Consider the following 25128-nt stretch of genomic DNA (forward strand, 5'->3'; position numbering starts at 1 on the left):
CCCTGAAAAGAAGTGTGTTCTGCCTAAGTGTTAGGGAAAGAGGTCACAATATACTTCAGTCTCTCTGACACAGTGGCAAAGCCTTGATGGCTTCAGGCAATGTCCTGAGATAAAAGTAAGGATAGGTTTCATTTGACTTTTTATTCGTAAGTGAATTGATGCGCAGTAGATATGTATATATTTTTTTAATACTTGGGATTACTCTTTAAAAGGGTTTAGTCAGAGTTTAAAAAGATAAAGACTCTAAATCATGGAAGCTTTTATGTATAAAATGTTTTACCAGGAAGTAATACGTTGAGAGTTCCCTCTCGTTTTCACGTATGTCCTGAGCTGAAAGTTGCCTCTCTTAGGTCAGAAGATTCATACATTCGGGGACATTTCTGAGGAGGAAGTCCCAGAAGCAGAGCCCTGAGTGTGTTTTGGTATTTTTGAGATCCACAAGAAACTCCTTGTAGTGGTTACGACATTATTAGGAATGGGGCCAACATATTAACTAGGACGGTGTAGATCAGGAGTGGCCAAGTCCAGTCCTCAAGGGCCACCAACAGGTCAGGTTTTAAGGATATCACTGCATCACCACAGGTAGCTCTATCAACGACTGAGCCACTGATTGAGCCACCTATGCTAAAGCAGGAATATTCTTAAAACCTGACCTGTTGGTTGGTAAAACCTGGAGTTGGCCACCCGTGGTACAGATGCATTGTCTGCCAGCAACCCTGATTTAAAGCTGGGTTATTTATTGTAGTTTAGAAACACATTGATTTGTTTTTGGTTGCTGTTCGGGCACCTTTTAAAGTTGCCACCTCGGCAGGAATGTACCTTAAAGGTATTACATTTAAAATAAAAGGCCTTAAATTAGCAGTTCCTTATACTGTATGCGAAACGCAACTGTTTTCTGCTCTGGGAACGCCCCGGTACACAAGATATTTACCAGTGAAGCCATTAGGTCTAAATCTTCCTTAGGGGAAACAAAATGGCTGCCAACTCTCAGGCCCATAGGAAGCTGCAACATCAACGTTTGTGGCCTCCTATTTGTTGGCTGTTTAACTCTTTCAGTAGCGGAGCGTCGTGCCAGCTCCGTGGCCACTGACCCTTTCCACTTCCGCATCACATAATGAGGTTTCTGTTCCGGCGGCTGGGCCGGAAGTGATAGGGAGGGGGAAGTAGGCCCGCACCTTCAGTGTAGTATGCGATCGGCGCCGATCACGTACAGCTTCTAAAAAATGTACAAAGGTCAATGACGCACGGTGTACCTTATAAAGGGCCTGGGGTGCCACTTTGTTTGACGCGCACTGTACATCATTAGGGCACTGAAGGGGTTAAATCCCCATTTAAAACCAGGAAGTAATAACTTCACTAGTAAGTATTTCGGGAACCGGGGGTGTCCTGGGAGCTGAAGTCTGGAGGACCCCCTCATCCCCCCATTAGAATCCTATAAAAATAGAGCTTAGTTAGGGTGGCTTGGTCCTTTAAGATTTGTTCTGGCGTATCAAGCTTAATATTCGTACCATACATGCTATTCCTCTGCATATTTGAATTCTTTTGGGGATCATTAGGCAAGCACTAAGCCCCTATGGAAAATGTCCAGGGTGCTCTCCTTTTACATTAGCTCTGATGCTGAGACAGATAACACAAGGCCTACCTAATGTTAATGAGTTAATGCTGTGTGTTTTACAGTGATCCCTGTGTGAGTCTGTGATGCAGAAGAGAGGCACACAAACCATCTGGAACGCTCTGTGATGAATTTTCCAGAGCTGTGCTTTCTACCTCGGGTCATCCAGTTGAATGCGGCTGAAAATTTGCTTAGGTACACAAGGCTGATGTTGATTGAGATTACCTGCTGCATGTTGAGTGTGGATTTTCAAGAAACAGCAAACAGAACAGGCACCTGGCGATTTAAGTAAACAGACGGCCTTGTGCATCGAAGCACAAAACACAGCTTTTATTAACAGTGATCTCTTTGGAAACCTCCAAACCTACCTGACGGGGGCCATTTTGGAAAGAAGTGCTGGTCATTTAATAAGTCAGCTGTGCTGAGTAGAGATCACTATGGAGGAGTATTTACCATGAAACGGTGGCGTGACATTTGAAAATTAAAGTGTAGGCCGGAAGGGCTGCCACCAGCAATCTCACATTGTGTAATATAGAGGGGATGCAACTCTAAGGTCAGCACCTGGAAGGGTAAGAATAACTTAAAGGTGCAATACCACATAACCAGTCCAAAAAAAAACCCCACCTATATATTAACAACTTCACATTCTAACCGACTTCCTTAAACTAATCTAACCATGCTGAAAGCAAATATTCACCTTCCCTTTCCCCCCCTCTGGGAATGAATAGCAAATTACCTTGTATTGGGCCTCTGAATGGTGGAGTGCTTGTCAATCAAGGGTGTCCTTTACCCATAGCCCACCCTGTCTCATCAGAGGGTGGCTATGGAGAAGGGAGGGGACACACATTGGCGTCACAGAAAATGAAGAAGCTAGGGGAAATGAAGCCTCGCTTCTAGGCATCCCATGTGTGAGACAGCCTAACTTTGCATAGCAGGTAAGTTCTATTAAAACCCGATGAACTTTGGGGAAACTAACAATAGCTGCATTGTATGAAAACCATTATCTAGACTTATTTGCTCATAAAAGGCTAAAGTTGCACTGCTACAATGTGTTTTTATTTTTAAAAGTTTTAATAATATTGTTTATATAATACGGTTAATAACGACATCTCTGCAAATTCCACATTTAAAGTAGTAGCAGCAACAGCACCTAAGAATGTATGTTCTATGTAAATTGCTTCAATAATATGATCAATTTTTACTTTCTTACGAAGAAAACTGGAAATAACCATCATAATGTACTCAAGAACTACAGTTACCACACATGGAAGACAGTTTAAATAGCCCTGGATTGAGCGTCACTACAGAATTTGCATAGTCACTACAAACAGTAAAGAGTCTTACCAAGTACAGGCAGCTGATTGGTCAGAAGGTGCGGTGTAATGTTAATGAGGATCTCTGCAGCTGCCAGCTTAACTTCAGCCTGGAGTTCGTCTTCACAGCAATGGACCACGAGTGCCACCCAGTCCTTCAACTCCGACTCAATGGTCTGGAAGAGCACAGAACAAGAGACACATATGGCGGCTTTGCCTGCTGATCCAGACCCGGCATTTAAGAATAGATGACACCTTATTAACAAACAAGCTCCTCTACTGAATGGTTCAAAAAGTAGTCGTAGTTTCGCTTCTTCTCTACACACAAACATTAGATTCTTAGTTATAAAAAGCAATCAAAGCAAAGAATGCGACAGATGCATCTGAGTAGAGCCAATAAGCAACATGTATTAAAGTTTCAAAGAGAAATGACATATCCATTGCAAAGGTTACAGACGTGTCAAAATACAGAGAATGATTACACAACACAGCAGGGGCGGGCAACGCCAGTCCTCCAGAGCCACAAACAGGTCAGGTTTTCTGGATATCCCTGTTTCAGCACAGGTGGCTCAATCAGTGGCTCAGTCGAAGAGGGATATCCTGAAAACCTGACTTGTTGGTGGCCCTTGAGGGGTTGGGCAGCCCTGCAATAGAGGGATAATAGCACGTGAAAACATCCAGTGAGCATTGTCTCATTATGTAATGTCCGAAGGGGCCTACGGGAACGTGGATCGGTACCCTTCCAGAAAGGGGGAGAAAAAAAAAGCTTTTTGAAACGAATTTCTGGTTAATTAGCACGATTACACTCAGTAATATATAGATTTAACAGAGCAAGAGAACTTGGCCCTGTAACAGCTTCTCTACCATAAGCCACTGAAAACCTATTCATAATAGCATTGAAAAAATAACCCACAAAAGCAGCAAGAACCGGGCTTCCCGTGAGCTAAAAATAGCACGGCTCAGCGTCAGAAGACCCCCCGATTCTAATTCTGTAACGGTAAAATCAATAGATAAAAACGAGCAGGGGGGATTGACGTTATAAAGCAGCTGGTACCTCCAAAAAAACACCATATTTTTTTTAAACTTTAACTAAACCGGAGTTTGGGAGGGGGGTTGGGGGAAGACGGGTCCCTTGAAGCTCATCCATTGTTTCTAACGTCCAGGGTTCCCGCTGTACCCAAAAATTGTTTTCTGTGGTGGTTTTGACACCAAAAAACTCCAAATATGGCCGTGGGACTAAAAACATGGCCATGGGATGACCGATCGAAAGAGCTGACGTCATCTGCTGATGACACTGCGGCTTTCCTATTGGCTGCCAGCCCGAGCCTTGACCTTGCCGACATTGTGTGTCCACGGAGCACATATTCTGCCTGGTGCTAGACTGGGAGGGTGAAAGGGGGGGGAGTGGCGGGACTATGCAGGAACTCCAGCGGAAACTCCAGTCCCGGTAAAATAATAAGAAAAGAAAACAAAGAGGAGGGTGAAATTCTGCTTTAAACACAATACAACATACAGTCTGAAGCCTCACACCGGAGGAGAGAAGGTTGTGGTGATTCCAAATAAGCAGGTCTATGAAAATCTGCAATGGTGGACAATTTTAAAATGCCTCAGAATAATAATATTTTACCTCAATATACCTGCAAACCAGAACTTTACAAGACAATTTCAATGAAGTACATGAAGAGAATGCATGAGGAAAGTGAAGACGTTTTAAAAATACAAAATGGAATATTGAAGTTGTGCTGCTCCATTAACCCCTTCTCACCTGCAGCATCCTGCATTGGAGAGTGGGGACTTTTCACTTTAAAAAAATAAATAAATAAATTATAATAATAATAAAAATATATATATATATATAAATATAAATCCCACACTGATGAGACCCATTAAGGTCGAAACGGCTGTCTGTGGGTGGGTTTTCTGGCTATCCATCTTAACTCTGGCTGTGCTTAGAGCTGTGACCATGCAGCAAGCTTAAGCCTATAGGGAACCATGTTAAAAGTGGTTTTGAAGAAAAAGGTGACACTGTGTGCCCATTTGCATGTCATTTCCCAGAATCCCTTGCTGCAGTGGAAGTGCTGTGTGATAATGGTGAAAGGCAGGGTTGCAGACCTGTCTAAGACATACAAATGAGCATACAGGAATATTTCCATTTGCTATATGCTTTGCTGTGGAGGGTTTTTGTCACTTTTTTTACCCACCATAACTTAACTATATATATATGTATATACATACATACACACACACACGGCATAGCCTTACCTCTTGGGCACTGGGAGAGGGGGAGAGAGAGAAGAGAGAAACGGCTAAGCCTTACCTCTTGGGAACTGGCTAAAAGACTGATGACCAACTTTGAGGTGAGTTTAAGACCTGAACTCTGTATTTCCACGCTGAAAAAAAAAGGGTGAGAATATTAAATACAAAAACTGCAATGTTTCCAACTGCTGCATGTCCCAAAACATGTGTTAATCATCGTTGGCAGTAAATATTGAAATACTTGCTCACTTGCTGAATACATTTGTACATTGTTAGCTGCAGCCAGCATGAAATCCAAACCCAAATGTAATCCACTATGAATGTGCAACACCTGAATACACATCCATGAGAGACACAACAGTTTTTGGGGGGTTATTCAGTCATCAGGCTTTGGGTTTTTATGAATATAAAAATGTTCATGTTAGGCCCTGCCAACTCTTGCATATCATCCCACATGTTAAAAGGCTAAGCATGCACAGGGCCATTGTGTAAACCATCTGTAAAACAACTGGGGGAAAAAACCTACCAAAGCAAAGAATACATTCATAGAACTATAAAAACCCATCATGCTGACCATGGCAATGCTCCCTACAGTAATAGATCATTGCAAACTATTACCTCATTCACACATGCCACATCATTCTGGCTTTTACACAAACCGATTCGTTGTATGAGCAAACGATTCAGGGGGTGTGAATCCAAATAGGTTGAACTCGTTCACTTTTTACTTTACAGAATAGCTTTAAAAAAAAAAGTACACTTGGGACTCCATCCATTTATCTCAGATTCGAGGAGTCTGCTTAGGGGGCTGGGAGGTCAGTGAGAGACTGATTGAGTACAGGACTTGGAGAGATACAGACCTGCAGGATGTCAGGAATGTGGCGTTAGAAAGAAAATGTTTAATGGGCTACTATTGCTAGACTTCCTCATGCCTCTGCTTGTAAATTCTAATGCAAATGCCCTGCCTGTTAACTGCGATTTTGCCCATTTTTAACTGTATAGGGATGCGGCACTTAGTACTTTTATAGTGAGATGTGCTATAGCTGTGCGTCTGGTTTTCGGCTATTGAAGAAATGTAATACCACTTACTCTGCTACTTTTAGTTAAGCAGCCAAACGGGTAGCTTTACAAGAAAGAAAGCCGAATCAATAGCCTGGACCTCAGTACTTTGAAAATGTCAGAGAAAGAGATCCTTATCATTTTACATCAGGAACCGTATGCAATCAACATGATAAAGTAAAACGGCAACCGGTCAAAAAAAGACATATTTAGGAATTATCTAGATGAGACTGCACCTTTAAAATGTTCTAAAATCAATTTAGACCCAGTTTTTTTTAAAGGGACAGTCCCAGTTTAAACACCCTACCAATGTAAAATTGGTTCAAGAAAGATATAATCACCCCCAAAGGTGAAACGTTTGATACATGCAGTATTGAAGCAGGGGGTCTCCACAGCTGAACCCCGTTCATTTCATCTCCAGGGACCCCTGCTTCCTGAGATACTTACCTCTTTAGTGGGTATCGGTATCTCAGCTCAGGTTTAAAGTCCCCAGTCATATATAAGCCAATAGGAAGCTGCATATGACATCACAGCTTCCTATTGGCCCGTGTGATGGGGCATCCAACCCTCATCAGGAGATACCGGCACCCCCTAAGGAGGTAAGTATCTCAGGAAGCAGGGGGTCCCCAAAGCTGAAATTAACATGGTTCAGCTCCAGTCCTGCTTCCTACTTGGGGAGAAATTTTTTGGGGGAAATATTTCTGTGAAAATGTTTTTTTTTTTTCGGGGGGGATATTGTATTTTTGAAGTGAAACTTCTTTAGTGGCACCTCTGATGGGATAAAACTGGATGGATGTGGGGCGAAATGTGAAACGGAAGTGACGTCACGTAATGGACGCCGCTCCGCTCACACCGCCCCTGTCACATGTTGCGGCGGCGGCGGCGATAGCCGCCGGTGCCGCTCCTTATCGCTCCTAATCACCCCCCACACCTCCCCCCCCCGAGCCCCACACCCCCCACACACCGTGACATATGCGGCGGCGATAGCCGCCGCTCCTAACGGCCGCTGCCATGCCGCGCAGCCTCTCTCCTCCCTACCTCCGCTTTCCTGCGTCCCGCTGAGTGTGAGGGCATTTGTGGGTGAAGGGGGAGGGAGCTGCTTACCTTATGGCAGACCGCAGCAGCTCCCTCCCGCAGCCCGAGCCGAGAGGAGGGGGGGAGGAAGGGGAAGAGTAGCGTGTCCCGGGTCCCTTCGCTCAAGCCACGCCCTCCCGCTGACTGAGGGAGCGGGGCCTGATTAGCCTCACGGAGCAGAGCAGGAGGAGGCCGGCGTTCTGCTCTGCCACCGTGATCTGATGTGCAGGGGTGAGGGGAGGTGATGTGCAGGGGTGAGGGGAGGTGATGTGAGGTGGTGCAGGGGGGGGATGTAAGGTGCAGGGGGGGTGATGTAAGGTGCAGGGGGGTGATGTAAGGTGCAGGGGGGGTGATGTGCAGGGGGGGGGGATATGTGATGTGCAGGGGGGGATGTGTGATGTGCAGGGGGGGAAGTGTGATGTGCAGGGGGGGATGTGTGATGTGCAGGGGGGATGTGTGATGTGCAAGGGGATATATAAGGTGAAGGAGGGTGATGTGCAGGAGGGGTGATGTGCAGGAGGGGTGATGTGGAGGGGGGGTGATGTGCAGGGGGATATGCAAGGTGCAGGAGGGGTGATGTGCAGGAGGGGTGATGTGCAAGGGGATATGTAAGGTCACACTCAGTCACAGTCACACGCACAGTCGCACGCTCGGTTACACGCGCAAACTCGGTCACACGCGCGCACACTCGGCCACACGCGCGCACACTCGGTCACACGCGTGCACACTCGGTCACACGCGCGCACACTCGGTCACACGCGCGCACACTCGTTCACACGCGCGCACTCTCGTTCACACGCGCGCACTCTCGGTCACACGCGCGCACACTCGGTCACACGCGCGCACACTCGGTCACACGCGAACAATCAGTGCAAATAGCTAATACAGGGGATGTGTGCCGAGCACGCGCATTCTGTCAAATTTATTTGCGTTTTGTCAATGAACTTGTTATTTGATTTTTAATTAAAACATCACTAACACAAATACAATTTCTGTGACAAAAGTCAAAGAAGTTTCACTTACTATGCGCGTGCACAGCACACACAGCTTTTTTTAGTTTTCTTTTGGGTGAGGGGGGGAGAGAAGAGAGGGATCCCAAATAGTGCTTGCCTAAGGGCGAAACATACCTTAGGGATGACCTAAAAAAAATTGGCCAATCACATCCCAAAAATTGATCACCACAAAAACATCAGTTAGGTTCACTGGACATATCGCTGTAATGCATTTACTTTGGTCCTAGGCGGGAGTCGGGGATACCATACATTTAGTAGTACTTATAATTATTAGTCAAGCATCACAGGTCTGATAGTCTACTCATCACAGTAGCAATTAATGTTACCTCTACATTCCAGGCACAGTGCTGTACCCCTCGGTCAGTGCCACAGTATATACAAATAATTTATCACATGAATGCATACCTGTGGCCGAGAAGGCAGGAGGGTAATTCAAGTAAACATTCTGACCCAAACTGCTATGTGATTGCCGTTCAGTTTGAAGCTTTTAAGGGACCAACATGATACTTCTTCATAACTATCGTTTCCACTGATGGTTACACTTATCACAACGATATTCTCTCAACCAAAAGATTATGGGGTTAATTTGCACCCCCTTAATCACCCTCAAAACCCCCATTCAAGTAAATGGCGGTTTTCATATCTGCTGCTTTGGAATATATTGCATAATGCTGCAGTGTCCTGTGTCCCTGCTGTTTCTTTTCCCTTGTCTCCAGGCGATTAGCTACTGGATTGTAGCTGCGTATGAATCAACAAAAACCACCGAGGGTGAGTAATATGCTACATGTGGCTCCTGGTGCATATATATATTTATAGACTTTGGTTGCATTTGTCCATTAAACCGTCTCATCATAAACTACGACACACCTACAATACAATAATACAGGGGGGCTCAACTACAGTCCTCAAGCCCCCCCCAACAGGTCAGGTTTTCAGGATATCCCAGCTTCAGCACAGGTGGCTCAATCAGAGGCTCTGTCAAAGACTGAGTAAGCCACCTGTGCTGAAGCAGGGACTGATTGAGCCACCTCTGCTGAAAACCTGACCTGTTGGGGAGGACTGGAGTTGAGCACCCTTGCAATAATACGTTAACTACAACTCAGTATTAAGATTACGTATAAAAATAAGCAATTCACACAGTAGGGAGAGGATTGTGCATTGCACGGTACAACGCTTCTCAGTGTTGGTTTTCTGCTGATACAGCAGACACATTGGCCACACTGGAAAAATGACCACGTTTACAAGGTTTAAGGCCTGGATTATAGTGGGCGCGCGAGTGTGAACCCTCATTGGCTGAACCGCTCACGTGACATGGCCGTCGAGCGAAAAGACAAAATAATTTGTCTGTTCAAAAATCTGCAGCACGGTCGCCCTTCATCGGTCGTCCGCACTACGGCCGGCCTCAGAGCGGTCCTGCATTTTGTTCGCGACGCAATAATCGCGGCCCAAAGCAGCAAAGCATGTAAAATATTATAGGTTTACAACAAATAAATCAGTTCTGTAGTGTTAGATAATAGGCGTGCGACACTTTTTTTATTATTATTCAACTCTTAATGCCATTTTAATGAGATTTAAAGCATCCTTTGATTTCTGTAGCACACTTCCCCAGCAGTGCAAGATCTTTGCAACACTTTCCTGTTTGTGATAATCTGTTGCCAATGTTCCCAGCAGTTTGAGCTGCAAACTGTAACAATAGATAATGTTACCTTAGTAATTTAAGGATATATTGCAGTTGCTGAGTTACCCTGACTGAAGGATTCATTGAAACTGAAAGGCGGCCATTAAGTTAGGCACACAATCAGGATTTTTACAGATTTAGAACAGGATTGCCATCTTAGGTAAGAATGCAGAATTATACATTGTCACATGTTTTACATTAAAAAAATGGGGCAATCTTTCCCTGCTGCGGCCCCCCATCCCTTACCTTGTCTCCGGTTCTCGGTGTCACGTGACGTCATTTGACGCCGCGTTGCCGAAAACAAGGACAATGAAGTTGCAGAGGCCTCACGCAAAAGGCATTCATTTAAATGCCTTGGAGCAAGAGCGCGGGGCGTCTGCAGCCACCGCCGCCCCCACCCCTGAAAAATCTTGCGCACCTTCCCCCCCATGTTTGCACACCCCTGTGTTAAGCTACAATAAAAGCAACAGCTTTGGGGCATCTGGATACAGAGCACATTTGAAGCACACTCCTTTTTACTTGCAGGATCATTCCAACAGTCCCAAACTTAAACATGCCACGTCAGACGTCTGGGCAGCCCAATATATCAAAGCCGCGTCACGTGAACAGTTATGAAATACATTGCTCTGCGCTGAAGTTGGACTTTAGAATTCTGCCTTAACCCTTTGAGGGCTAGCGGTCTCTGCAATGTACTGCACCAAAATCTAATGGCGGTTTCTCCAACCTTCAAAAAGGTTAAAACACAAATTATGTTATTTAATGGGTAACATTCGGTGCTATCAGGCCTTTTGCATGGTTTGGGCTTAAAGCAAGTCTGCCCAGCCCCTGCCTTAATTTTCAAATGCAATTAGCCCTTTTAATCACCCCAACAGCAATGCTGACAGGCACTGAACGTCTGCTGGCAGAATATTTACAGCGCAGTTTCCCTGTCTGGAGTTTCTCTAAGTCCACCAGGGTTGTCTAATAAATTGAATTGTGAGCAGATAAGAGCAGGTTTGTTTATTTTACAATAGGCCTTGCACATTTACTCAGGCAGTGCTAGAACATTGCCTATGAGTTACCAGATCGCTGGGGCCAGCTGCCATCGGTAAGGTGCAATTAGCAAAATCCAAAGGGATGGCCGTATTTTATAGGGGCGTTCACTCATACACATGCTAATGGCTTTTTTTTTCCCCTCAAGTTATTGCCGTCCCACTCTTCCCCTTCCCCCCCAATCTAATTTTAATCTTTTAACCTCTAATGTTCTCTATGCTGAACAAGCTCCTCACCCCTACCACATGCAGCACTTATCATCTGAGATCAGACTCCAAAAGACTGTTCATGGTCCCAAGGCTCAACAAAGTATCCGGCCGTTCCTCCTTCTCTTACCGTGCACCCCAAAACTGGAACAACCTACCAGAGACTCTCACATCCACCACCAGTTTAAGTTCTTTCAAAATTTAGGCTGTCTCACATTTTAGTCTGGTCTGTAACTGTTACATAAGCCTTTAATATACATCTTCTCTAACTGTGCATTCAATGTATTGTATATAATGTATACCCTGTTCATTTGTATAACTGTATTTGTAACCATGTATTATTTGTCATATTAACTATGCCCAGGACATACTTGAAAACGAGAGGTAACTCTCAATGTATTACTTCCTGGTAAAACATTTTATAAATAAATAAATGGCACCAAAAAGGGTTAAATGCCAGAGCTTTATAATTCTTCATCGTCTTAAAAGTGAACCCTGGAACTTTATTTGGGCCATCACGCTCTATTTATTAAGTATTGCTTGCTAGTTTTAAATGTGCACCAAATGGTGGGTATCATAAGAAGGATGGCTCATGTGTATAGGTTAATTGTTGTAACGCAGGAGTAGCCAACTCCAGTCCTCAAAAGCTACCAACAGGTCAGGTTTTCAGGAGGTCCCTGCTTCAGCACAGGTGGCTCCTCAACCAGTCAAAGTGACTGGAGTTGGCCACCCCTGGTATAACATATCTGTAGAAAGTGGCTTCCTGGTCTGCGGTTGCACTGGTTATTACTACAGGATCTGTGAGCTATTCTGGGGAAATGAATGTTCAATGTGGAGGAGAAATAAATGGCAGTCATGATGAAGGCCAACCAATAATGTCCATCATCGGGCTGGCGTCATTGGAACACACGTTTTCCAGGGGCCCCTCACCAGGCCAATTACAGTCAATGTCCCCGCCTAACCTGGGGTAATAATGATTGTGAGAGTCCATTACTCGGGAGGGGTTTCCTACAGATGTTTAGGCAGAGAGGGTAGTGGGGTGAGCACTAAGGCCGCGTTTATAGTGCCGGCGACGTCGCCGAAAACAAATGCATTACCGCCGCCGCGTGCGCTTATAGTAAGCGCGACGGCGACAATGCGACGGAGTGAAAACTGGTAGCTGGCAAAATTTGATTTTTCAAGGGCTGACACCTCATGTGATGGCCCTTAAACCAATCAAATGACCGGAAACCCGCGCCGCCGCCGCCCGGCTGAAATATAACTATAATAATAATAATCGCTATCGACGGCACTATAGGCGCGGCCTAAGGCTACAGCCCTAATCATGATGTAAGATGAACACCATTGTTAATAGCTCCATTCTCCGTTGAGGAAGCAACTTGGCGTATGGAGCTGGTTAAATGTTCCCATTTAGGGGAAGGGGACACAAGTATCAAGCAGTAAATAGTTTGTACATTTGCTATGAATCAGTTTTCTGTTGCTACAGAAAGTTTTAAAAGTTTGTCATTCTGCTATAAAGTGCTTGTTAAAGCAGCAATACTACGTTCCCCCTTCCTTTTTTCTTTTCTTATCTTTATATGTAATGTATGTGACAATGTATTCTAAATTCTTACCAACGCTGGCAATCGTTTGGTGCTCCTATTATAAATCTGTAAAAATCCTGATTGTGTGCCTAACGAAATGGCGGCCTTCTGACTCTGTGCTGCAGTCTGTGACATGCTGCAGCTGATATGTAACATTATATTACCAAGTGTAACACATTATTGTTACAGCTTTCAGTAATAGCCAGTCTGCTGTTTGGAACATAGCAACAGATCTGTTTGTGATGCTTTGTTACCAATGGGCAGAGCTAAAAAATGTGGGTGAGAGAGCCTAGGAAGTGGATATGACGTTCTAAGCGGTTGCTGTAAATGATGATCAGTACATTAAAAAAAATCATGAAAAATGGCATTAGGAGTTAAAAAAAATAAATTAAAAAAAACGCAGACAGTATTATCTAATACTACAAAACCGATTTACAAAAAAACAAACAAGATTTTTCACGTTTTGCTACTTTGAAGCAATACCAGAGGATAATACCTACTGAATATCTTGTTTATACAGAATATATAAAACGTATACAGTATCTTTGGATGGACCCTAAATAACAGGTAAACCAATGTGTTCACAGTAGATTCCGCACTTCAGGCAAAGCTGTCATCATATCATTATAAAATACCTGTAGCTTGGTATAGACGCAAATTCTATAATCCTCCTTAAAAACTGTTTAGGCTCCATGTGGAGATGCTGTTTTGCCATTGGTAATATCTTGTCAACATCCATTTGATAAAGGATTCTCAGTGCCTGCAAAACAATTGGAATGAATCATAACACTTTATCAGAACTACAAACCTCCTACAGTTCTGCTATTAATACTGCAAATAAAAATCTTACTTGTGAGCACATTCACAAGTCTCAGACAGGTCCACAAACCTGCTTTTCAGCATGATCTCCTAGCATACAGTGCTTCCACTGCAGCAAGGGATTCTGGGTAATGACATGCACATGAGCACACAGTGTCACCTTTTGCTTCAAATCCATTTTAACATAGGACCCTATAAACGTATACCTGCCGCATTTCACAACTTTTCAGCGCAGCCTGGGTTAAAGTGCAAAGCTAGTAAACCTACTCAGAGATGGCTTTTTTTGACCTTTTAGGTCTCATTGGTGTGAGGCTGGTTATATTGACTTTGCAATTTGCAGCTGGGGTAGGTTTCAACCACACATTAAATACATTATGGTTTTTGGCACTTTTTTACCCATTATAACTTCTTTAATGTGTGGCTGTTAATATAGATATTCAAACAGGATAATTACACGAGTCTCTTAATTATTTGTGTCCCTTTCTGCCCATTTCTCCCTTTTATGGCACTCTCTATGTATGCCCATTTAAGTCAATTCTCGCTTTCTGAAAAAACAAAAACAAGGAACCAAGAATATATCTGCATGTCTTCTACAGGACCCCATCCCAACTTCACTGACCCAATTGCTACATGTATAACATGGTGAGACTGCATACAGGTATTCTGGGTAATGGCATGCAAATGAGAACTTAAAAGCACGTAGCATTTCAGCTTCCTATCTATTTTAAGCGTGGATGTTACCCTAGGGCTTTTGCCTTTTGCATTACAGCTTATACTGAAGGAGTGGCTCAGAACAATGGCACTTCGGAACGGGTTCAAATCATGGAGTCAGCTGCATGTACCCCACTCACCAAAAACACAGATTGTAAGCTTACTGTATCTGGGCAGGGACTGCCTGTAAAATGCCATTGTGCTGGGTACCGCGCACTATACTGTAATTGTGAAGCACCGAGTCCCATTGGGAGAAAAGCACTTTATGAAATAAAGTTGTTATTATTATTATTATAATAGAAGAACGCCTGAGATTATCAGAAAATACACCCAAAGACGGTTGTTTGTTAATTTTTACATCCGTTTACGTTTGGTCATTGATTCTGCATTATGAAGCTGGTAGTGGTCGCAAACCAGACACGATTAAGGTAAACAGAGTAAAATAAAAGCGACAAAACCGCTCTGGCAAACAAGGTACCGTACAGAGGAGATAAGGACAAACGTTTGCAGGTCTTCCATTGGTTAATGTAACGCATCCTTTGTTACAGGTCACACCGTCACACTGGTTAAACTGTACACAATGTTTCTGGGCAATGACATGAAACAGATCACACAGAGCGAGCTGCTTTTTAAGCTTATTATCCCTTTTAAATATGAATGTTTAAATGAATATTCTCCCCGAGAATCAATAAACATATAGGTGTCTTTTCACAAAAATGTAATAGCCATCACAGACTGTTAATTCAATTTGATCATTTACTTTAGTGTGCAAGCGCTGTCTGAGATCAGAATTCAAAGCAATTGTGCAGAACAATTACATGAAAAATAGTGTTCTGCGGTAGCACATCAACAGTTACTAAAACCCAACACTACTTCCTTCTTACTATGTCTTATTACGTATCATGCAGCATAAAAGCCTGCACAGCTTAGGCTAAGGCCCCGCTGCCGCACAGCTGCCTTGCTTGCCGGTGGCGCGTGCAATTAACTGCACCGCGATCTGCGTTGACATTTTTCCGGCGCGGGGGGGGGGGGCGGCCATGACGTGAGGGGGCGGGACCATCACACAGACACAAACACAGCGCAGCACTGCAGACAGCCCCACAGCCCCACACACAGGCACTCACACAGGCACACACACACACACACAAATACACACGGGGAAAATCGGAACGGGGGGGTGTGAATCGGAGCAAGGGAGTAAATCGGAACAGGAGGGGGGAATCGGAAAGGGGGATTGTGGGCAGTGGGGGGAATCGGAGCAGGGGGGGAAATCGGATTGGCTGCTGGGATCCAATCCATGATTGATTCCCTTGCGTGTCACGTGATGCGGCACTCGCCGAAACCACAAGCTCCTTGTAGCTCCGGCTGGCTGACGCGTCACAGCATGCAGTCAGCCACGCAGGAAGGAGCCAGCGTGGACATCCAGACCGGAGGTAAGGAGCTGGTGGCCCGCGGCCGCAGCGGGACCAAAGCCTTAAACTATTTCTAACAGTTCATTTGAATTAGGGTTTTAGTTACATATTTTGGCCTACGTATGATATGTTTGCCAAGCATGATAAGGTAACCGCAGTTCAGGAGTTCAAGTCCCAACTTAATATGTGTGTGTGTGTGTGTGTATATACACATACCGAAGATTAAGGTGTAATGGGGACCTTAAACCATTAGAAGATGGTCACCATCCTTCCAGAAATACTAACCCAGTTCCAGGTGTTATGGTAAATTTACCCGAGGTGAGCATAACACATGGAATTGGATTATACTGATGCAGCCAAGAGTATCCGAACACTTGCCTGGGAAAATCTGGGGCAATCTCCCAGTAATGCTGCAACATTTCTGTGAGATTTCTGCAGACAGACTAATGGCCCATCGGAGTAACACAGCGGTAAACAGTGTTAATCCGATGGGCCATTAGTCTGTTTGCAGAAATGTCGCAGAAATGTTGCAGCATTTCTGGGGTATTGCCCCAGATTTTCAAAGGCAAGTGTTCGGATACTCATTGCTGCATCTGTACGTATCAAACAAGCTTTAAAATTATGCATCAACACAGCCACTTCTGGAGCAGTAATTCAGCAACATATAATTCTCTGGGAATGACTAGGCAATCCCAATAACGTGGGTGGGAATACCATGAGTTTCAGGGTCAGATCAAGATAGGGCGATTCTCCCAGCATGCACAGTGGCCTCCTCTATGACATCTCCCCTTTTGGCTGCAACTACAACTGGTGCAAAAAACACCTTAGCTTTCAATGTGCTCCTTCACATACTGACCTGGCACAAACACTCGGAATTGTTCTCCTTTGTTACCATCTCAAAAATTATTTGCTCGACTTCAGCAGATACATACACATTTCTGGCTTCTCTGGCACGATGCTTCAGCCATTGACACACAGATTCAAGAGCCAACAGGCGCACTTCATGAAAGTCTGATCTTAACATACTTTGTACCAGACCGGTGGGATTCATACTGTTGGCAGCATCGGACAAACCAATGCTTGCGCCTTCAGGATTAGCTTTGAGACTTAGCACTGTTAACACTAGTCGTGATACACTTTGTTTGTACTGAGCAAGTCCGGGTACTGCTGGAGTGTGGGAAGCATCTTCTCCCAAGTCACAATCATCAATGCAAGTGCCAATGTCATCCCAGAAGCCAGCCATTTCTAGGGAAAATACAGAAAAAACACACACATGAATAAAATTTGTTTATTTGATTTACTGGGTAAAAAAAAAAAAAAAAAAAGAACACTTTTGTACTATTTTCTTTAGCCAGATCATAACCGAATCTAAACAATATAATTTTAAACAGTAAAGCTGTACTAAGCAGCCTGGATAACCAACTACAGTACTGCTTATTGTCTCCTAATGTGCCATCACAGATCAGAAGAGAAGGAGACCGTTGAGAGATCAGGTGACAAACCATTTCTTCACCACAAAATGAAGCGACAAATGATTCAGGTCATGGATAAAATCACATGAAGTATATTCCTTTATAACAGTGGTGGCCAACTCCAGTCCTCAAGGGCCACCAACAGGTCAGGTTTTCGGGATATCCCTGCTTCAACACCGGTGGCTCAATCAGTAGCTCAGTCTAAGGCTAAGAACCCGCTCCCAGAGTCAGCGCACCCGCACTGCTGACAGGCGGTGCGCTGAGATACACAGACCGCGATATGCGGTCTGTAGGGAGCGGGAGCCGGAGCGGGAGGTGGGCGGGAGGTTTGACAGGGAGGGGGGGCGTGGCTTGAGCGGAGGGACCCGCTACTCTCCCCCCCTCCCTCCACGGACTGCAGGAGGGAGCTGCTACTCTCCCCCCACTCCCTCCACGGGCTGCAGGAGGGACCCGCTACTCTCCCCCCCCTCCCCGGACTGCAGGAGGGAGCTGCTACTCTCCCTCCACTGGCTGCAGGAGGGACCCGCTACTCTCCCCCCCCTCCCTCCACGGACTGCAGGAGGGAGCTGCTACTCTCCCCCCCCTCCCTCCACGGGCTGCAGGAGGGACCCGCTACTCTCCCCCCCCCCCCCTCCCTCCCTCCACGGACTCGGGCTGGAGCACTCATACATACACACATACACACAGGCAGGCAGGCAGGCACTCACGCACTCATACACACACACACATGCAGGCTCTCACGCACTCACACACACACACACACACACACACACACAGACAGAGGCAGGCACTCAGGCACACACATACACACACACACACAGACAGGCACGCACCTGCTTTCACTCCACATTCCTCCCCGCTCCCGGAAGCCTCTCCTCCTCCCGAAGCATCCCCTCCCCATTGTCTCACAGCCACACCACGTGACGCGTCAATGCTAGGAAACACCATTCTCTTGTGTCTCCTAGCGGCTGACGCGCCACAGCGTGTAGTCAGCTGTGCCGCCAGGGGGGACCGGGACCGGCTCGCGAGGATTCCCCTGCTGGTGGGGAACTCGCTACATTGCCGCCCGCGCCAACGAGCGCAGCGGGACCGAGGCCTAAGACTACACCACCTGTGCTGAAGCAGGGATATCTTGAAAACCAGATTGGTTGGTCGAATTTGAGGACTGGAGTTTGCCACCCCTGCTTTATCTTCCCAGACCCAGACATAGAGAGAACCGCTGTTGGATCTGTTGAGGTTTCCGGACGGCTGCTACCGGAAGTAATACTAGCAGGCAACCAATAGCAGGCAACCAATAGCAGGCAACGCCAGCGCTGTGGAGGCAGTGAGATCGTCGCTTGCAGCAGTATCCTGTTTTCCCTTTTATTACTGTGTAAAAGGCCTTCTTGTAAGTGCGCATTCTACAGGACTTCATGTTTTAATGTGAATAAAGTCTGTTGAATTTGACATGTTTGCGCTATGGTCTGATCTTCCTTTCTCCTGAGATTACCTACGACCACCACACAGCCAACAGCTTTGCCACTGACTGTGATGTGCCCATTATACACGTACTGGTTTGGGAGTATAACTTTTGGAGGTTATTGCCGAGTCTCCACATGAAAGGGCCCTTACGTTATCACCCTACGGAGTTTCCTTTTCTTCCGCCCTCTCTTTATGAATGGCGATGCCCCCCGCTCCCTTTGGAAAGACAACTTTATCTGAAGAAACTTGGAAACCGTTTCTTACTTGAAGGTTGAGTGGGGGACTTTTTTCTATAAATGTCATTTGATCTTTTCACTTTGTTCACTATCACTTGCACTTTATTATACAGTGCACTAAAGTCACCTATGTATGTTATAGAATCAGTAGACACTCGTGCGATTCTATTATTGGATATATATCAATATTTTGCACATGGTTTATTACAGTAGGTTTGACATTGGCACACATTTGAATGTCACAATATACATTACTTCACAGCTACATAGGAGCGTCTTTTACACGCTCTCGTTTTTGTATTCTGTTGGTGTTGACTTGTTTGTCTAATCATTTATAGAACTACCCGGGTACAGTAACTTTTCACTGCTTTGCACGGCCACGGGTAACACACCTCTTCTCGCAAGGCCAGCTTCCAGTGAAGTGCTGAAGGATTACTCTTCATATATTCATGGCTTATTATAGTCAAGCTATATCAGATACGCCAATTAGATTGTAAGCTCTTCGGGGCAGGGACACTTTTTCCTAATGTTACTTTTATGTCTAAAGCGCTTATTCCAATTATGTGTTTATTATTATGTGCATTATATTATTATGCAGGTGTATTACTGCTGTGAGGCGCTATGTACATGGATGGCGCTATAAAAAGATGTACATACATACATACATACATACATACATACATACATACATACGTACGTACGTACATAGTGGGAATGGGTTGCAAAGGAAAAAACCACCAGCTTGTGTCGATGACATCTTACATCTTTCAATTCTAACCCATGGAGCGCATTATGAGCCATATAACACATTCATTGTTGCTAGATAGTGCAACTACATTTGCATAGATAAACTGCATATTAAAATTAATTTATATAGCACTCTATATGTAATTATATAGATCAGGAGTGGTCAACTTCAGCCCTCTAGGACTACCAATAGGTCAGGTTTTAAGGATATTCCTGCTTCAGCACAGGTCATGCAGTCATCGACTGATCCACTGATTGGGCAACCTGTGCTGAAGCAGGGATATGCTTAAATATTACCACTATAAAGGATATACGAAAACCAAGCCTGTTGGTTGTGAAGATTGTTGATCCTCACGGTGGGCTTGAAAACAAAGAGAAAGCACAACACATAGCGTAATACTGTTGAAACATTAAACAAACAACATATAAGACAACATATAACAGCTGAATACTGAAATGGTATTTTTAGGACAATAAAATCATTTAATAACAATTAATATTTACTATAATGCACAATTTGCATGGACACATAGATTTAAGCAATTAAAAATCTGAATAGGTGGTTCAACTGCTCCGTAGCACCAATGTTGATGATAGCAATGCCTACTCACCAGATGGAATAGGTTTGCAGGCAGTGGATATTTTAGAGAGTATCCCCTCTCATCTGTGTGCTGCTCTCTGCTTAGCTGGCTTCTCTGTCGGCTCGTGGGTGCAGCTCATCAGCAGGGACTCCTGCAGCTCCAGGAAGCACGTCTGAGCAGATGGAACTCAGCTGCAGCTGATTCAGCACGATGTCAGCCACGGACCACCGTGAGCTAGTCTATCTGCTGCTCACTGCTAGCTGGCGTCTCTATCCGCTCGTGGACGCAACTTGTCAGCAGGTACTCCTGCAGGGCGCCAAGCAGGGCGCTTGAATAATGGAAAACCGCAACAGCTGGTTCAACTCGTCGGCGGCTATAAGAGATGGTTAGCTGGCAGCTCACGTTGATTCACCGATGTACGGGGGTACTACACCAATGTGTGCGGGGCTTGAACCTCCACCCTACGCGTTTCAAGAGCGATCTGCTCTCTTCCTCAAATATCCACTGCCTGCAAACCTATTCCATCTGGTGAGTAGGCATTGCTATCATCAACATTGGTGCTACGGAGCAGTTGAACCACCTATTCAGATTTTTAATTGCTTAAATCTATGTGTCCATGCAAATTGTGCATTATAGTAAATACTAGCTGAGAGACCCGGCGTTGCCCGGGATGTGAAGCGTGAATAAGTATGTGTAAATGTTGTATTGTAAACTTGTAATGTTATGTGAATGTTATGTAATATATATAAAAATTGTATTTGTGAAAGAAAAAGAGTAGAAAGCACATGTATATGAGGGAAATTTTGTTAAGTGTATGTTAATTGTTAAGGTTGTTAGTTATGAAAATGTAATTGTTGTAAAGGCTTGTTGAAATATGTTTATGTCCATTGTTGAGAGTAGTGTATTTGATGTAATCGTGAAGTGTGTGTTGGTGAAATTGTTTGTAATAAAAGATGAGTGCAGTGAATTGAGTGAGTGATTGTTTTGTTGATGTTGGTATGATAATATGTAGAGATGATGGAAATGTACCAAAGTGTATGTTCATTGTAATGCTTGTTTGTAAACTACATTTTTGGTAGTTCCACTTGGAGCAAAGACGTACAATTGTTGTGGGGATCCGACTCTAGAGCACGCAACATATAACTGGCCGTGGGAGAAACATGGTGATTCTAAGTTGATACCAGTGCACTTTATAGATTGTCCTTGTGCTTTGTTAATGGTGATAGCAAAAGTTAGTTTGATGGGGAACTGTAGCCGTTTGAAAGTAAAAGGCATGTCTGTAGGAATGAGTGGAATGCGGGGGATGAAGACATCTTGGCCTTTGGCGTTGCCAGTTAAGATAGTAGCTTCAATTAGGTTGGCCATCAATGTTTTGATGCACAATCTGGTTCCATTACAAAGGTTAGGTGTGTGGAGGTTGCGAAGTAGCATGATGGGTGATCCAACTTTCAGACGAAGGTGATGTGGTGGCATTCCAGATGGTTCCAGGGAGTGTAGGAATTCAGTTGGATAGTTCACGGCTTCATCGTTATCCACAACTGTATCTATTGAGTTGTATTGAGTAATTGTGTTTGGAAGAATGTCTTGAATTGCATTATTTAGGTCATTGACAGAAGTATTTTTGGCAGCAAGGATGGCTCTTTCACAGAGCCACTGGTGGTTTGTGTAATTGCGTAATAGATTTGGATAGACGTTATGTATGAGATCTTGAAGTGATGTCATCATGTTACAAAAATGTGTGGGAAAAGCAATTTCACCTGATGTTAAGTCAGTAGGTAAAGTACCTTCACCAATTTGAAGAAGGGTGTCTGCAAAAGCTTGGTCATTTGAGTGGCCCAGAAGTTGTACTCGCATATTGGTTGTTAATGGGAAATGTTTAACATGTCGCCATAAAATAGAGGACTTGAGGCATGCATGAAGTTCGTCTGCTGGTGTGGATCGTGGGATGACTGGAAGTGTTTGTCTGAAATCACCAGCTAAAAGAATGACAGCGCCACCCATAATTTGTTTATTGTTGCGCAAGTCTTGCAAGGTTCTATTAAGGGCTTCAAGTGCTTTTTTATGTGCCATGGTACATTCATCCCAAACAATAAGTTTGCAAATTTGAAGAACACGTGCTTGTCCAGATGTTTTGGTGATATTACAGGTTGGATTTTCTTCATGAGCAATGTTTAGCGGTAATTTAAGAGCTGAGTGCACAGTTCTTCCTCCATCCATAAGAGTGGCTGCAATGCCAGATGATGCTAGTGCAAGTGCAACATCATTGTGCATTCTGATTTCGGCTAGGAGTAAATTAATGAGAAATGTTTTTCCGGTTCCACCTGGAGCATCAAGAAACAGTATTGCACCTTGTCCATTGTTGATGTGCTCCATGATGTTCTCATAGGTGTAAAGTTGTTCAGCAATTAACATAGGTTTTCTTGTTGCAACATATTCTTTGAGCAGCGAAATATTGTATTGTTTCTCTCGCATAAGGTCCGTATTGAGTACATCGTTATGCTGACGTTGTGGAGCTTGCAGACCTAATTGAAGGAGTGTTTTGTTATTTATAGAGAGACATGTATCTTCTAACAATATGAGTACCTCGTTGAAAATCTCAGGTGAAAAGTGAACATTGAGTGATGGATTGTCTCTCTGTGCTTTGGCAAGTATATCTTCACTCATGCTTTCTCGATATGTGTCCCATAGAGTGTTGGGGTTTGATGGATTGCAGGTGGTAAGGATAATGGCAAAAAGGTTGCGAATTTTTACTGGTAATGAGTGTAATGCAGCTTCGGCTAATGTAGTATTCCAGTGTTGATCATCCTCTAGTAATCCAAGTTTTTGGCAAGCTTCTCGATAAGTCTCACAAAGTTGACCGTTGACATTTTTAAGAGCGTCAAATGAAGTTGGGCCTGGAATGGTATGAAGTAGCATTCGTAGAAAGAAGCATTCAGCGTTGTTTGGGTGAACTGTGTACACACGGCCCAAGGCATCACTTGCAAGGGCATCAGTTCCGGGAACAGCTATACCCTGCTTTCTTTTCAAGAACATTTTTGTTGATGTATTCCAAGTATAATATCGTGGAGTTTCCGGATAAAGCAATGTCCTTGCAAAAGAGTCGTGTTGACATAATTGAAAGAAGGCAGTTAAAGTTGTGTTTGGTGGTTGAGCAGCAACTGCCTCTGCATTGTGAGGTGTGAAGTATACTCTCTGTCCATTTTCTAAATGAACAGTGAGGTGAACAACGGTTGGGTGTCGTTCGTGAATGGGAAAAGCTAAAATCCTCCAAACGGCTTCATTACTACTGATATATCTTCCCAGCTGGTAGAGCGTAACTTCGTCCCTGATGTGTTCATTTGTTATTCCAAAAATGGCCATGTCGCTTCCCTTGTTGACATACTTGCAAATGTATTTAATAGATTTAACGGAATTGCAGTATTCAACATTAATGTGTGCGTTATACATTTTAGTTAGAAGTGGACAATATGGAACAACCCATTTGTTGTCAACTTGGATGTTTTTGTTGCCTCGAATAGTCATTGTTGCTGTGTATCCACCGTCTGTGGGAGCGCGTCTTCGATATTGAGGATATCCATCATCTCCACTTTGTGTGTCTGCAATGAATGGTTTAGGAAATTTTTTTGTGCATTTACCGTCTTTCATACATGGTGCCTGAATATTAATGTTTCCACATGGGCCATGAATCATATTCTTTGTGACTATTGCAAATAGTATTGGGTCTTCTTCTGGATGTGGCAACTCTGCAGAGATAACTTTATCGATGTCTATGGCATGTATTTTTTCTTTGAGCCATATAAGAATATGAGCATGTGGAAGACCTCTTTTCTGCCACTCAATTGAGTACATCCAGCATCGTGTTTGTCCAAAGATATAAGTCTTAGTGATGATGTGAATTAATGTGATTAGTTTTTGTCTAAATACTCTGGCAATTAAGTCGTGTCGATCGCTGTGTGCCTGTCCATGCGCAAGTTCAATTGTTATTTCTGGCCAAGCTGGATTACATGTAAATGTAATAAAAAAATCTGGTCGTCCATACGCTCGAACATATGCCATAGCGTCTTGAGCATATTCGTGCATGTGTCGAGGACTTCCTGTGAATGTTGCTGGTAGAATTAACATTTTGCCTATGTTGTCAACGTGACCATCATTGCCAACAGCATCCTTTAGATGTATGTATTGATCAACGCGAAGTTGTTTTTGATGTAAACGTATGTATAGAAGACGCTCACTTTCAATTTTAGCATACATGTCAACAATAAACTGATGAAATAGTTGGCGACAATGTAAAATGTGGTTTTGCGATGCATCTCGTATCATTAATCTGTATGCGTAGAAGTCCATAGCGGAGACAGTTTTTTTAGTGTTTGCTTGGGAAGCTGGGTCTACTTGCATGATGTTGAAGTGATAGCCATCGTCCCCGTTCCAAAGTATGAGAGGGTATTGAAGAGCATCATATGAGCGATGTGTTTCACAAATGCGTGTGAGTGAATGAGCACGTCGCTGAAGAATGATGTCACGTGTATTAAATTGTTCCCCTGCTATAACAATAGCGACTTCGTTGATTTGTGGAGCATTAAAGCGACGTTCATGTTGGCCCACTGGTGTTTTGTCAGCTCTGATAATGACTTTATAGTCATCAGTTGGCATGAGTTCAAGTGATGTTTTGAATGTGTTAATGAGATGGTTGTGTTCATGTAACATCCTTTGTAAGGAGATGACAATATCACGTCTTGTATTGTGTATCCAATGGCATCTTTGATCAGCTTGTTGTTGTTCATCACCCATGAAGTAAATTTGCAAGAATTGTGGATCTTGTTCTGGTAATGGGAGCAGAGAGCCAGCCCTGTGGTAAACTTGACC

General features: G+C 44.0%; 1 protein-coding gene across 2 annotated transcripts in view; it reads right to left on the bottom strand.

Annotated features, from left to right (window-relative positions):
• THADA (THADA armadillo repeat containing) overlaps window positions 1-25128 on the bottom strand; it is a 438996-nt gene that overhangs the window by 87180 nt on the left and 326688 nt on the right. Inside the window, exons 32-35 of one of the 2 annotated variants that reach the window (XM_075595760.1) lie at window positions 16625-17013; window positions 13462-13586; window positions 5243-5315; window positions 2957-3101 (exon numbers count right to left, since the gene is read on the bottom strand). In XM_075595760.1, coding sequence (XP_075451875.1) covers window positions 2957-3101; window positions 5243-5315; window positions 13462-13586; window positions 16625-17013 — 732 coding nt within the window. Of the gene's footprint in view, window positions 1-2956; window positions 3102-5242; window positions 5316-13461; window positions 13587-16624; window positions 17014-25128 lie in introns of those variants that run through there. The other variant, XR_012800897.1, reaches the window with a different exon arrangement.

This window comes from Ascaphus truei, chromosome 4, assembly GCF_040206685.1.
Source record: "Ascaphus truei isolate aAscTru1 chromosome 4, aAscTru1.hap1, whole genome shotgun sequence".
Classification (NCBI taxonomy): Eukaryota; Metazoa; Chordata; class Amphibia; order Anura; family Ascaphidae; genus Ascaphus; species Ascaphus truei.